This window comes from Puma concolor, chromosome B4 (assembly GCF_028749965.1).
Source record: "Puma concolor isolate L17-30 chromosome B4, mPumCon1.1.hap2, whole genome shotgun sequence".
In the NCBI taxonomy this organism is placed as follows: Eukaryota; Metazoa; Chordata; class Mammalia; order Carnivora; family Felidae; genus Puma; species Puma concolor.
Window position 1 is genome coordinate 84,618,359 of NC_141673.1, and position 14,646 is coordinate 84,633,004.

The following is a 14,646-nucleotide window of genomic DNA, read 5'->3' on the forward strand; positions in this document are numbered from 1 at the left end:
TCAAATGCAAATGTTGCAGTCTTACCCCTACCCACCCTCCCAGCAGTTTTGATTCAGTAAATCTGGGATGGAGCCTGGGGTGAGCATCTTCAAAAGGAGTCAAGGGTATCACTGTGTACATGAATGGCTTAGAGTAAAAATAAAGATTTTCTAGATACTTGGGTGTTAGTTCTCATTTGAAGATGGAAGAAAATGACGATTTTAAAAGGAGATGAAAGTTGTGTACCGTATAAGGAAGTCTTCAGGCGTTTTGAAATGGAAGGTCTGAGCAGGCTGTAAATGATATATGTGTTAAGAAGTCATATAAGAGAGTGTCTTGAGCCTAATTTGATGTGTTTTAAACAAGATCTTTGGAACTTCCATAAAATGGTTTGGTTAAAGTAGAGAGTATTTGGGCAATAGTGATTTAGTGAAGGTGCTTTATGGTATAGATAAACATCCTACAGAATAATAAAAAAACAAAACAAACATATTAGTTGGGAGAAATTGAAGGCCATAATAATAACTAATGTTTACTGAGTATTTACTATGTGCTAGGCACATTACTTTACATGTAATAGCTCTAATTACTTTACATGTAATAGCTCTTTTGGTCTTCATGAAAACTGCAGGCTTTTTAATTCTCATTTTATAGGTAAGGAAAATAAGGTCAAGATAGATTAATATGTCCAGATGTCACACAGATAATAGTTAAGAGGCTACTGTCCAACCAGGAGATGATGAAGTTTGAAGTAAGGCATTCTAATGAGTGTTAAGAACAAAAGACAAATTTGAGAAATAGTAAAGAGAAAAGTTTATGGAAATTATAAATGATGAAATTGGTGGAGAGTGAAGGAAAGATAGGATTTGAAGTTGACTGGCAATTGTTCGGGCTACTAGTTAAAGTATACTGTTACTAAGAAACATAGGAAATGCAAGGGGAGCCTACCAAGCATACAATGTATGGTAGGGGTGTGTGTGTGTGTGTGTTTGCTGAGAAAAGGATTTGAGAGTAAATATAAGTTAATTATACATAAGATAAGAATTTCCTACTGAGTTGGAGATGCCTTTGGGTCAAACACATGGGAAAACACATGGGAAAGATGAGTAAAGAATTCTTGAAGCAAGTGGCACTGGACTGTAGATGTAATTGAAGCCAAAGAATACTTTCAGTGGTAGTAATAAAATACCTGACCAATAGCAGCAAGGCAATAAAGACATTTAATTATCTCTTAAGACAAATATTTTGAAGGTGGGCAATTCCAGGATTGGCAAGGTGGCTCAACAGCCCAGGCTCTCTCTCTGTTTTGCCATCTTCAATATATTGGTTTTTGATCTTGGGCATGTCACTCATGGTTGCAGCATGGCTACTGGCAGCTCCCTGAAACATATATTTATAAACAACCTTTAAAATGAAGAAAGGAGGGGCGCCTGGGTGGCTCAGTCGGTTGGGCGTCCGACTTCAGCTCAGGTCATGATCTCATGGTTCGTGGGTTCGAGCCCTGCATCGGGCTCTGTGCTGACAGCTCAGAGCCTGGAGCCTGCTTCAGATTCTGTGTCTCCCTCTCTCTCTGACCCTCCCCCGTTCGTGCTCTGTCTCTCTCTGTCTCAAAAATAAATAAACATTAAAAAAAAATTTTTTTTTAAATGAAGAAGGGAATGGCACCGGCAAGGTCTCCTTTCCTGACTTTTTTGTTGTTTTTCTTATTAGAAGGTATGACCCTTCTTAGAAGCACTTAGATACCTCCCCTTAGGTCTCAGTGATTAGAACTTGATTCCTTGGTCCTCCCTGGCTCAAGAGAGTATGAGAAAATAGGTATACTGAAAAGTAAAATGAGGAGCACCTGGGTGGCTCAGTCATTTGAGCATCTAACTCTTGATTTTGGCTCAGGTCATGATCACATAGTTTGTGAAATAGAGCCCTGAGTCCAAGTCTGCACTGGCAGGACAGAGCATGCTTGGGATTTTCTCTCTCCCTCTCTCTCTGTCCCTCCCCTGCTTATGTTCAATCTCTCAAAATAAAGAAGTAAACTTAAAAACTAATAAAAGTCAAATAAGATTGTCATTACTGCTTTGGATTAATAATCATTCATCCCCCAGGACTAAGCATATTTTGTGCCTCTGCCTGAGGGGGCGGGGGGGGGGTGTGTGTGTGTGAGAATCAGGGTTTTGTTCAAAGAAGAAAGGGAGGAAAATGGTCTTTTGGTAGTTTTGGATGAAGAGTAGATGAACTCACCCATTGAGAGCATTTAAAAATTTTTTTATATTTATTTATTTTGAAAGAGAGAGAGAGAGAGAGAGGGAGAGAAACTGCCAGTGGGGGAGGGGCAGAAAGAGAAGGAGAGAGAAAGAATCTCAAGCAGGCTCCATGCTGGCAGTGCATAGCCTGACATGGGACTCAAACTCACAAAACCATGAGATCATGACCTAAACTAAAACCAAGAATCGGACACTTAAACATCTGAACCGCTCAGGCGCCCCCCACGGACAGCATTTTCAATGAATGAGAAAAAATGTTTAGAACAGACGATGAAAACCCAAGGGTGATCAATACGTAAAGAGTTATTAAGAGGTAGAAGAGGATATGATGGGATTGAAGAGGAATAGTCTGAAAATGTCCACTCTCAGTTGAGAACCACAGGTCTATAGGGCCAGTCTTCAGGGAAGACTGTAAGAAGACAATACTAGGTGAAATGGATCTTGAAGATTGGATATCATTTGGGCAAGCAAGCTGGAGGGAAAGAAGTTCCAAGTAGTGTTATTTAAAAGCAAGGAGGGAAGATTTCAGATGTGCTTAGGCACACAGCATGTGCTCTAGTCTGGCTCATGTTAAAGCATATGAGTGCAAGTTACATTCTTTTGAGTAGGGGGAAAATCTAATCAGAACTGAGGGCTAGGAAGATTACTGTCCATCTGTGTGTTGGGTGGATTGGGGCAAGAAGAGATTGGAGGCAGGGATAACAGTAATCCAGGGGAAAGGCATAATAAATGACTAAAGAAAGTAGGGCAATGAGAATGGGGACAGAGCAGGAAGGTTTAAGAGATCTTGTGGAGATGGAATTGGGAAGGCCTAGTGATAGTTGGATGTGGGAGGCTCATATCTTTCCCTCCTGCTTTAAAAGCTATCCATGATGGCATGAACTGTATTCAACTTTAGAGCCTGGATGACTGGAAGGTTGCTGATGGCATCAGCAGAAAGAAGGAAGACAAGACAAGCAGGTTTAAGAGGGAAGATTATGTGCTTGAATTTGGACCAACTGGCTTGAAGTAAAGGTGATGAACCAGATATGGGCCTTTGGAAATAAAGTTCTGGAGATCAGGAAATAGATTAAAATTAGAGGCATAGTTTTGTAAATTATCAGACTAGAGGTAACAGTTGAAATCACCTAGGAACAGAGTATAAAGCAAGGAGATTTAAGGTCAGATTCTGGTGGGATCATTATCTTGTCCACATCTAGAAGGCCTGAGGAAAAAAGAGTCATGATCATAATTGAAAGAAAAGGACCTGTCAGAAAGACTGGAGAAAGTCCCGAATAGCACAGTATCATGGAAGGGAAGGATTTCAAGAAGAGAGTGGTCAGCTTTATGAGTCAGGGTGGGAGGTGCCCTGAGAGACTGTAGAGAACTAACAGGAAGATTTACAACATTCTTTCAAGAATTAGCTTATTTTTAAAAATCTGGAAGAGGGGCACCTGGCTGGTTCAGTTGGTAAAGCATGCAACTCTCTATCTTGGGGTTGTAGGTTTGAGCCCCACTTGGGTGTAGAGATTATTTAAAAATAAAAATCTTAAAAAAAAAAAAAAAAAGAACCTGGAAGAAAGATTCCATAAATTCTCCTCATATTTTTTAAAATTTTTTAAAATTTATGTAAATTCTATGCCACACATGGGGCTGGAACTCATGACCTCAAGATCAAGAGTCACATGTTCCACCAACTGAGCCAGCGAGGCACCCCAGATTTTTTCTTGGCTAATAAGTGATGTGTTTTTAATATTCTAGAATTTCTATTGTTGTACCTTCATTTTATATCCTTCACTTATTAGTCATGGAAAATGAGTAGCTGGTACTTGTTCTAAGGTGATTAGGATTGAAAGATTCGTAGGAGATATGTGGGGCATACACAGGAAGCCTCTAATGCTGGGTACTGTGCATGTATTAACTTGTCTCTCTCTCTTATACTTCCAAATTAACTGTTCCTTTCTTTATATTAGTGATTAGAAAAAAATCAATCTGAGTTTCAGAGAGATTAAATAACCTGCGGAAGTTTGTACATTACAAATCAGTGCAACTGGGGATACAAATTCAGATCTGCATCTAAAGCCGGTGACTTTCCCCAATCTGTGTCATCCCTTTGTTTGATGATCATTTATTAAATAGCTCCTCAGTCTTCTCTTAACTTACTTTGGATATTGCTCTAGGATTAGGCTTGAGTCTGATTTGTTCTTTGAGGGACCTAAATAAAGAATCAAACTAAGAAGAAAGTGTGAAGGAGTTGTAAAAACACTAATCTTTTTTTTTCCCCCTTCGGCCAGAAATAGTTTATCCAAAGATTATTGAGGTATTTAGTGGCAGCTGGATGTGAAGGCTGCTACTGCTTCCATGTCCAACAAGAACTCTTTGGATAATTACCTTTTCCTTCCTTGGCTATCACCACTTCTGGGCATAAGGGATCATCCAACTTGGTTTTCCCCTACATTTGATGAGGCAGCCAATGCTCTCTGATAAAGTGAGTCTAATTTTACATGAAGATTAGGTTCTAGAAGATGTACAGTGAGGCTAAAAATAGGTCCAATGGGTGTAAAATGTCCTAGAAAACTTTATATATTTCCCATAAAGTACAGTATAAATGATTTTTGAATATTTAATTTAATTTAATCCTCTTAAATTTACTATTTGCAATTTTAATTTGAATATTTAATTTTTTTGGTGTGTGTGTGTACATATATGTAATGGGAGATATATACGAAATATAAAAAGATAATACTTTGCAGTATTTTTCATTTAAGAAATAAAGAGAGGAGTGATTTTGTTCCCCTAAATTGGTAGAGTGGAATTTTAGAGTACACTTCCCTCTACTCTTTATGACAGAAAACATCATTGCTTTCTGCTAACTTTTTCCCAAGTCCCAGGAACAGGGAAAATTTGTGAGTTTCCCTTCCTCTAGATAAGATTTAGTAAGAATCAGAAGAGAAATTCTGCAAGTAGTTGGTATATAATTTTCATAATAACAACAATAGACTGTTCAAACAGTGGTGACAAAAAGGAGTTGAGCTCTCTGGGGCTCTGAAATCAATCTCAAAGCTAGTGTGGGTATGTTAGAACTATTTTGTCTCTTCTTCAAGTATAGTTAAAGTCCCTGCCTACAGGTAAAGATATGGAATACATTAAGTTTGGAGAATTCAGCTGCCTTTAGTATCTTTTTTTTTTTTTTAATGTTTATTTTTGAGAGAGAGAGAGAGAGACAGAGCACAAGTGGGGGAGGGGCAGAGAGAGAGGGAGACACAGAATCCGAAGCAAGCTCCAGTCCCTGAGCTGTCAGCACGGAGCCCGACCCAGGGCTCTAACCCACAAGATGCAAGATCATGACCTGAGCCGAAGTCTGACGCTCAACCGACTGAGCCACCCAGGCACCCCTCGTATCTTTTAACTGTGACTTTCTTGAAGTGTAGTGCTGTTGGCAGAGTAACAATCTTGGTTGATGATGACCCTCTTCATTTGAAAAAAAAAAACATTTTGGGTGTCTAGGAGGGAAGCTTTGGGAGAGTTTACATGTAGCAGTGAGGGAGAACTGTGGGACCCTCCTCTCAACATTGGAGGGAAATGGGAGGGCAGACATAGCCAGATCGCTCTCATACTCTTCTGGATATGTTCATTCCCTAATTCCTCTTTCACTTCTACCTTCTTTTAAAGCTCTTTATATCACCTTCTCTCTTCCTCTATTGCTAACATCAAAAGAATCCTTAGGTAGTCATTGGATCTAGAAGTCATTGACAGGCATGCTCTAGAATTGACACATTAATTAATTCTGGTCTAATGTCCTATCATGCTCTTTTCCCTTTTCATGCCCTATTTTCTCCTCTTAAATTTACTATTTGCAACTTGATTCTTAAAAGTAGTATGTTCATGGAGATAAAATTCATATACCATACAATTCATCTATTTAAAGTGTATAATCCACTGGTTTTTAGTGTATTCACAGTTGTGCAATCATTACCACGATCCAATTTTAGAACATTTTAAAATTTATTTTTTAAAATGTTTATTTATTAATTTATTTTTAATATTTATTTATTTCTGAGACAGAGACAGAGCATGAACAGGGGAGGGGCAGAGAGGAAGACACAGAATCTGAAACAGGCTCCAGGCTCTGAGCTGTCAGCACAGAGCCCAACGCAGGGCTCGAACCCACAAACTGTGAGATCATGACCTGAGCCGAAGTCGGATGCTTATCCGACTAAGCCACCCAGGTGCCCCTAAGTGTTTATTTTTGAGACAAAAACGTAAAGAGAGAATGAGAGAGAGAGAGGGAGAGAGAGAGAGAGTTAGTGAGGGAGGGGCAGAGAGAGAGGGAGACAGAATCTAAAGCAGGCTCCATGCTCTGAGCTGTCAGCACAGAGCCCCATGTGGGGTTTGAACTCACGAACCAGTGAGATCATGACCTGAGCTTAAGTCAGGTGCCACCTAACTGCCCCTAATTTTAGAACATTTTAATCACCCCAAGAAGATATTCTGTACCCATTGGCCATCACTCCCCATTACCATTGGCAACAACCATCCATTTTCTAGACATTTCAGAAAAATGGAAATCATACAATATATGGTTATTTTTGACTGTCTTATTTCATGTCTTATAATGTTTTCAAGGTTAATTCATGCCCTATGTAAGCATGAATCAGTAATTCATTTGTTTATTAACGAACGATATTTCATTGTGTAAATCAGTGCATGAACATTTTGCTACCTGGATTAATGTTTGTTTTCTGTTTCCCACGCTAAAATATGAATTCTATGAGCATGAGAACATTTTTGTTGTTTACTACTTTATGCCTAGTATTTTGCTCAGCATCTGATATGTAATAAGAGATCAATAAATTTGTTGAATGATTGAATCATGCATTCACCTAACCAACATTTGTTAAGCAGCCCCTACACACATTTTTGTTCAACACTGGGATCTGTCGTTACAAATCTCCTAATCTAATGAAGTACTATCTGTGCAAACACATAATTAAAAGAAAATTGAATTTAATAAAGGCTATGGATAAAGCACAGCGCACAGGTTCAAGTTTGCTTGAGAGACTCTGCAAAGACGTCCTAGCAAAGGTTTCATTTGAGATTGACAAAAATAGGACATTGCCAGATTGACGGAGAGAGCACCTCAATCAGAAGGGCCATTAAGCAAAGGCCAGGAGCCTGACCTGAGCCGCTGGGCATGGAAAAGTAGCAGTGCTGTATCTTTTGTGCTGCGGAGAGGGTCCCACAGAGGATGAACTGGGCCAGCAGGCAAGGCTCACATCAGAAAGAACTCTATATGCTCCCAGGATTAAGGATTATTCTTCCAGATACGCAAGAAACTGGCAAAAAAAAAAAAAAAAAAAAAAAAAAAAAAAAAAGGTTGTATCTGAGGGTGGGCCGTGGGACTAAAAATCAAGGATGGGAGAAACCGAGGTTGGTAAACTTTTAAAAACCAGACACATCCTCTTTACATTAAAAACATACGTTTAAAATTTTCTGCTTTCCATGACGGGAATCCACCGTAGAATTCTGAACAGGACTTTCGGGAACGTTACTTCGGGGATGGTGGGAAGTGAGGCGGGCGCGCAGCCAGCTTAGAGGGAGTGACAATCACGATCTATTGATTTCGTCCTTCTCCTTGGCATCCCCACACGCGGATGCACACTCACAGGCACTAACCGAGCGCGGGGTAACATGTGGAAACGTGTCTGCAACACTGGCACCCCCCCCAGGAGTGAGGGACGAGGGCGGCTGGGGAGGGCGCTGGGTCTGACTCGCGGTGCTGGGAGTGACTCTACCCTCTGGGGGCGGTCTGGGGGAAACACAGCATCGAGACTCTTCCTGCTGATGCAATCTGCTAGAGAGAGGGCCGGCGAGCTCCGCTGCGGGCGGACCAGTTAGCAATCCCGCCCGCCACGTGTGGCCGCCGCCGCGCCGGCCCGGTGCCCAGCCATTCATTCCCGCAGCCGCCGCCGCGCGCCCCGGTCGCCCCCGCCCGCGCAGCCCCGGAGCGCCTGGGACTCCCCGGGCTTGCCCTGCGCGCCGTTCCAGCGCTCTTCACGGCCCGCCGAACCATGAAGGTAACTGCTTACGATTCTGCCTGTGTTTTACAAAAACGTGGGCATGGATTGAGCCTGCGATCCCGCAGAAGCACAGTTGGCAGAAAGGGGGCGGAAGAAAGACGAGCGTGGTTCGTTTCCACGCAGACGTTTCGAGTACCTTCTTTGTCAGTCGTGGTTGGTCGACTGAAGTCTGATGCTCAGACCTTCCTTTTCTTTTCGAACTTCCTTCCTTTTCTTTTCGAACTTGCTCACAGGATGTCCCTCCTCAGGCTTTTTCACAGCCGCATTTGTGAACGGAGGTGGAAGACTGCTCGCCTCTCCCTCCCCTACCTGTTTTGAAGTTTGGGAAGGAAGAGGAAGCTTTTTTCAATCGTTAAGATGCATAGGAGGTGGGGGGTTTGGGGCACGAGGTCTTGGGGTGTCTCTGGCTGTAAACAGGGGTTTCCTGGTGGGTGTATGCAATGAAGGAGGGAGGTGCAGAACCGGGGCACGAGGGTGGGAGAAGGGGGGAAAACCGTCTCATCGCTGTTAAAAAGCTGAAGGCTAGGCTTTGGCTGGTGGAAATTAAAGCTTCTACGAGTTACAGATCTTAGAAGCCTAAGGGCATTCTTTTATTAAACTGAGTGAGCGCCTTAATGGTTTTAATTCTTATGCTAATCAAGGGTAATTAGCCTAGCTGCCTATTACTTCTGATGGTTTAGGTGTAGAAAAGAACACTGGTTAAGTGTTTTCCTGGTGTCTTATACGTTGGAAAACTTCCTTGAGGTTAAAAACTGAAGAGCAGCTTTTTTAAAGAGTGTAAAAGATGGGCACATAGCCCTGCCATCTGAATATCTTGGAAGAGCTGTGCGACCTGAACTTTTAGAAGAAACCCACCTTTGAGCATTTTGAAGGAGGAAGATTGAAGTTATGGTTCTCAACTGCACTTACCCACAACCCGCCCCAATCTACAATTCCACCCTCAAGAAATAATATGTAAATGGTGCCTGTTTGGCCAAAAATTTCTACTGAGATTAAATAGGAACTGAGTGGAAACACTGTTGGGTGTTAAAAGGGGATCAGGCAAACATGCCACAGTGACAAGATTTAGCAACCTTTTGCTTCCATAGTCAGATACTCTGTTTCTGCGGAGCTCATTCCTGTCTCATTTCAACTGAAAAATACACTTTGATCACGTATGGGGTTAGGGAGTAAAAGGTGAAAATTATGAGAATAAACACTCTTGCTTTTCTAGCTTTTCCCTGTCCTATGTGAAGCTGTCGTCTATTATGAATTTTTGTAAATTCACGGATATTCTAACATGAGTCCCCAAACTCCTACCTATCCCTTTTACAAGGTAGTTTTATAACACTAGAAGATATCCTCAAGTAGTCTCCTATCTGTTTTTCTGATATCTTACTGAGATCGGGAAAGAAAAGATTGCTTTCTAGGCATGAGGTTCCTTCCGGTTTGTTTTTGTTATTTCAAAAACTTTTCACCGAAGTTTTGCTGTCATGATTCTTTTTTTTTTTTTTTTTTTTTTTTTTTTTAATGTTATTTGGCCATGGCACCAAGATAGGCTCTGTCTTTGGCACATTTTCCAGACGGAGCTCCCTTGCCTGGGAGCTTCTATTTTAAGATGGACACATGCAGCATGGGCAACCAAATAATGAAACTAGCATATACATTGAATAGGATGTGTCTAAGAATTGTAAGTACATATTATGATTTGCTGAACTAAGGTGGTGATTTAAGGAGCCACATGTCTAAAGGGAAAGAGAGACAAGAGAAGTCATAGTCAGGGATGTGTGGGTAAGTGAAGGACGTGAGAGGGTAGAGAGGGCTGTTTTGTGTGTGTGCAGGGGGCAGGTCCTGGGGCCTGGCAGGCAGAAGGGTTTACTTTTCAGATTCAGATGTGGCCCCTCAGGCAGAGCTCAGGGATGCGTAACCAGTTAAGCAGGCCTAACAAAAGGGCATTGGTAGCAACTGGTGGTGAGAAAAAAGGGAAAAGGGAGGGGGAAAAAAAAGACAAGAATTTGTTTTGGTTAATATTTCATTTAGTGACTTTCCATCACTTCATTTCATTTTAGAACTACAGGGAGAAAGGAAGGAAAATTAAGAAAATTTTCCATTTGTATGGAGGAATTTCTCTTGCTCAATCAGCTCATTGAACCGGGGAAGGTCTAATTATTTGAAATGGGTTTAAAACCTCATGAAAAAAAGTTGAAAACAGTCATTTGATTATTACAGAGATTTGTGCTGAGACTGAAAACAAGTTATGGTTTCCCTCAGGAGCTGCGTATTTCCCCCATTGTGCTCATGAGTTTAGATTTTATCCCTCCGTTCAAGTCAGGACTTTTAGATCTGTAGGGAAGAAAAAATAATTTTTCCTCTACACCTTCTTAGGTTGTAAAACACAGATTAACAGGAGAAAAACAAAAAAAGTTTAATCCCATGTGTACTTCCTGTATACATGTGAGATATCCAGGAAAAGTGAGTAACTCCACAAAATGGCCCAAGCTACCACCTTAAAATATCATCCTCAGCTAAAGACCAAGGAAAGATGTTGGGGTGCAGTGAGAGCGGGGGAACCAGGTTGGGAAATTTTTGGGCAGAGCACAGTAAACATGAGTAAGATTGCAGATTTAAATCAGTACTTTCTCCATTGGTAAGTTTTTAGAGATTTAGTTATCCTTTTCTTCAGAGAAGAGACACCCTGTACAGGGGAGGAGAGACTCCCTGAAAAGTGGAGATTTCCCTCATAAATATGAATTTCTTTCAGAAAAGGGCAACTTCCACTCTCTTTTCTGAAATTGTCCTATGTCTGACACCTCTCAAAAATAACTGGTCCAAAATAATTGTTATGCCAGAGGCATATTTTTAGCATGGTATATTCCACTTCCCTTGAGTTCTTTATTTCTAATATCAGGTTGTAAACCAGTGAACAGTTGGATAGTAGTGTTATTAACCTGAGAGGTCTGGGCTTATGAGTAGACTATTTCTGTGCATAAATGAAGAGTTGTTTCTAAACTCTGGCCAGCTTGAGTGTTGGGTTGGTTATATCTTTTGGGGTTTCAAATTGTCTGCTTCTTTGAATGGCCTCTTCTCCGTGGGTGTAGGAAGATGGAAATGAAGAGCTTTCTCTTTTTTCCTTTAGGCTTGGCAACGGCAATTCCTGTAAATAACAGATGCCACCCTGGGGAAACCCATGGAATGTTCATCCTTATGCCTAAGGGGATTTTGTTACCATATAATGGAGAGAATCTAGGACCTTCCATGATAGACATCATTATTTCAGGCATCCTCTGCTTTCTAAATGATACTAACATTCTTTCTGAGCACTGGAGGAAACTGGCTGCTCTGCTCACTTTACAGTTGTAAGTGTGGGCAATCTTTGTGTTGTAACTTTATCCCCTCAACAGCTGTCCAAATGCTCTAAGCATTTAATATAACATATGGTAAACATTCCAACTGATAGGCTTTCCTGAGCCTCTGTAGCCCATTTGGTAATACATGTCATGGCCGTTCAACTAACGCCTCTGAAATTGGATTCTGTATAAATCAACTGAGACACAAATGTGAGGTGCAACTCAGATTTTTAAAATACTTCCAAATTAAGCATTTGGGATGCTCGGATTTATAAATACTACTTTGTCGATATTTGCAATCTTTATAAGATCTAGTCTGAGTCACACCATCAATGGTGAATGCAAAGCCAAAGCAGAATCAAGAACCCCAGCGTTCAAGTGCCAATTGTACCTATGCTTCTAATTAGTTCTCTTAAGTCCACAAGCTGCATAATATTACCTCTGCAAAATGAGCATTTATATTTTAAAAATAACTTAGAAATTAGATCACCTTATTAATGCAGCATAGCCCATCACATGAACATTTTTTTTCTCTTGTCATATTGGCTGTGCCTTTTTTTGTGAGAAAAGCTATTTTACACAACACTTCTTTTGTGTTCGGTGGCTAATGGGAGAAAGAAAATCTTAAAGAGATATTCAAGGTGCAAAAATATAGAAAAAAGTTGAAAAGAGGGAACAGAGAAGACAAGTTAAAAAACAAAAAAAGAGGAAATTATATTACCACAAACAATATTCCAGAGAAGTTGTACTGAAAAACACATGATTCTTTGTAATTGAAAAAGTGTAAAATACTTGAATACTAGCTGAAATTCAGCTAGGTCCCTTAACACTTGTCTTAGAGTCCATCTGAAAAGAATTGATTTCTTAGTTCTTTATTGTGATATGTAGATCTAAATATCTGATCGATTGCATTTATAGTCTACCCTAGTCTGAGAAATGTTTTTCCTATTTTAACTGTAAATGGCTATTTGCCTTAGGAAGCCCTAACCAGCCTAGGATGTAATTAGAGCATTCAAATTCTGACTCCTTGTATGTCTAGACAGAAGGGACACCTGTTGGGATGTTCTATGCCAAACATTGCCATAGATATCTCTTACGTGACCAACAAAGGTCTCAACAGAGTTTGGGCATGAGGCCAAGGATGTATTTGCACAGGATGATTGCCCAGCAGTTGTTACCATTCGACCACTACATTAAAGGGCGATTTTGCCTAGTACATTTTACTTCACTTTAGCTGATTCAGATTCAAAGTTATATTGTTTTGATTTTAGTACTAGATGTTCAAGCATCTGAAATCACAATAAATGTTAGTTTGAGCTTCAAAGATAAAAAGTAGAGTTAAAATGGAGCTATAAAGTTTACAGTGGAAGCAGAATGCATTCCTCACGGATTCCATGGTTTTCAGTGCTGTGAATGTTATATATACTTGCAAGGTGAGTGTTGGTGTTTATAGAAGAAATACATTCAAGCTTGAGGTAGGACTTCGTTGCTTAACTAAGATGATGCTTTATATTTCTGAATGCCATATAAATTACATGACATTGAATTGTAACCTCAAAACATTTGTATAAGGAAAGCATTGCAGCTATTATTAACCCTGTTTTAAGGACAAGGAAAATAAAGATCAGAATACTGGAAGTGTTTAAGGTCACAAATTGCAGAGCATAATGAGAAATTAGAGTCCAATGAGCTATCCATTTTACCAGTCATTCTAGCCTCTTTTGGGTCTGATAACATGCTGTAAATCTTATGGAAAGTATAAACAATCTCTCTAGCAAAATTTACAAACATACTTAGGAATAAAATTGTGTGTCTCAGTTATTTGTTAGTAAAACCAAGATGAGAGACTGATGGGAAATACTGAAATGATCTAGTTATTTAGAGCAGTAGAGAGCTATTGGCTCTTGCCTCTGCAATCAGCTGAGGTGTGAAAATATATGAAAGATCCACACTGTCCTTTGACTGTTGAAAAGTCCCAAGTAATCACCTGCCTTTAGCTCAAACAGAAAGGCAGTTTCCTTGTTTTTTATCAGGATGTGAGTTATCAGTTTCTTCTTTATGTTTTATCTCATAAAGATCTAAGGTGTATGGTGTAGGAGAGGAATACAAACTTTTCCAGTACCTTCTTAGGTTCTGTTGTTGGGGCTGTGCAAATTAGACTGACAAAAGAGAAATTAACAAGAGAAAAAGAAGTTGATTAGCTCATGTAGCATACATGCACATGAGAGAAATTCAGTGATGAGTAACTCAAAGGTGTGGTCAGAATTTGGGCTTACATAGCATCTTAACAAAGAATGATAAATTTGTAGAAAAATAACAAAGAAAAAGGCACAGGTTTTAGGTTTTCAAGTGCAACAGACTGGGCAGATAAATACATTAGGGGAAACTAATGGGGTAAGGTTTGTGTAAGTCCATCTCACTACTGACTGTCTTAATGCTGTGAAACTTCCTCAGGAGAGGGGATTTATCAGAAGTGTCTGCTTTTAGTCAGAGAAGGGAATCTCCAGGAAGGCGTCTTTCTCCATCTCATGGATCTCCATTGCCTTTAGCTCAAAGTAATCCTTATGTCGGGGCACCTGGGTGGCTCAGTTGGTCTGCCTTCGGCTCAGGTCATAGTCTCACGGTTCATGAGTTCAAGCCCCACATCAGGCTTGCTGCTGTCAGCCTATTAGTCCAAAGCCCACTTTGGATCCTCTGTCCCTTTCTCTCTACCCCTTCCTTGATTGTGCTCTCCCCAAAACAAAAGCAATCCTTATATCAAAGTGACATATTTTGGGGTGGCACATTTTGATCCCTTATACTATTCATAGACTAGACCTTGATTTACAGAATCTGCACCCTAATACCTTTGATCTCAATGTAGTTTTGAAGGGTGTGCATGGCTGTTTTGTGAAGCAGGGTTAATACACAATTTTTTACTAGAGCTTAATAGTTGGGGTGCCTTGTTTTCCCATTTCTTAGCTATAAATTCCCCACCACAGTGCCTGTGAAAGGGGCAGGCATACAAGGCCATGTCCTACCTG

The 14,646-nt window shown here is 40.4% G+C and overlaps 1 protein-coding gene across 1 annotated transcript in view; it reads left to right on the top strand.

Moving 5' to 3' along the window:
- The first annotated feature begins 8,158 nt into the window (after nt 1-8,158).
- BCAT1 (branched chain amino acid transaminase 1) overlaps nt 8,159-14,646 on the top strand; it is a 107,258-nt gene continuing 100,770 nt past the window's right edge. Inside the window, exon 1 of the mRNA XM_086713841.1 lies at nt 8,159-8,294. Within this exon, the coding sequence (XP_086569967.1) occupies nt 8,289-8,294 (6 nt within the window). The 5' untranslated portion in view covers nt 8,159-8,288. The remainder of the gene's footprint in view (nt 8,295-14,646) is intronic.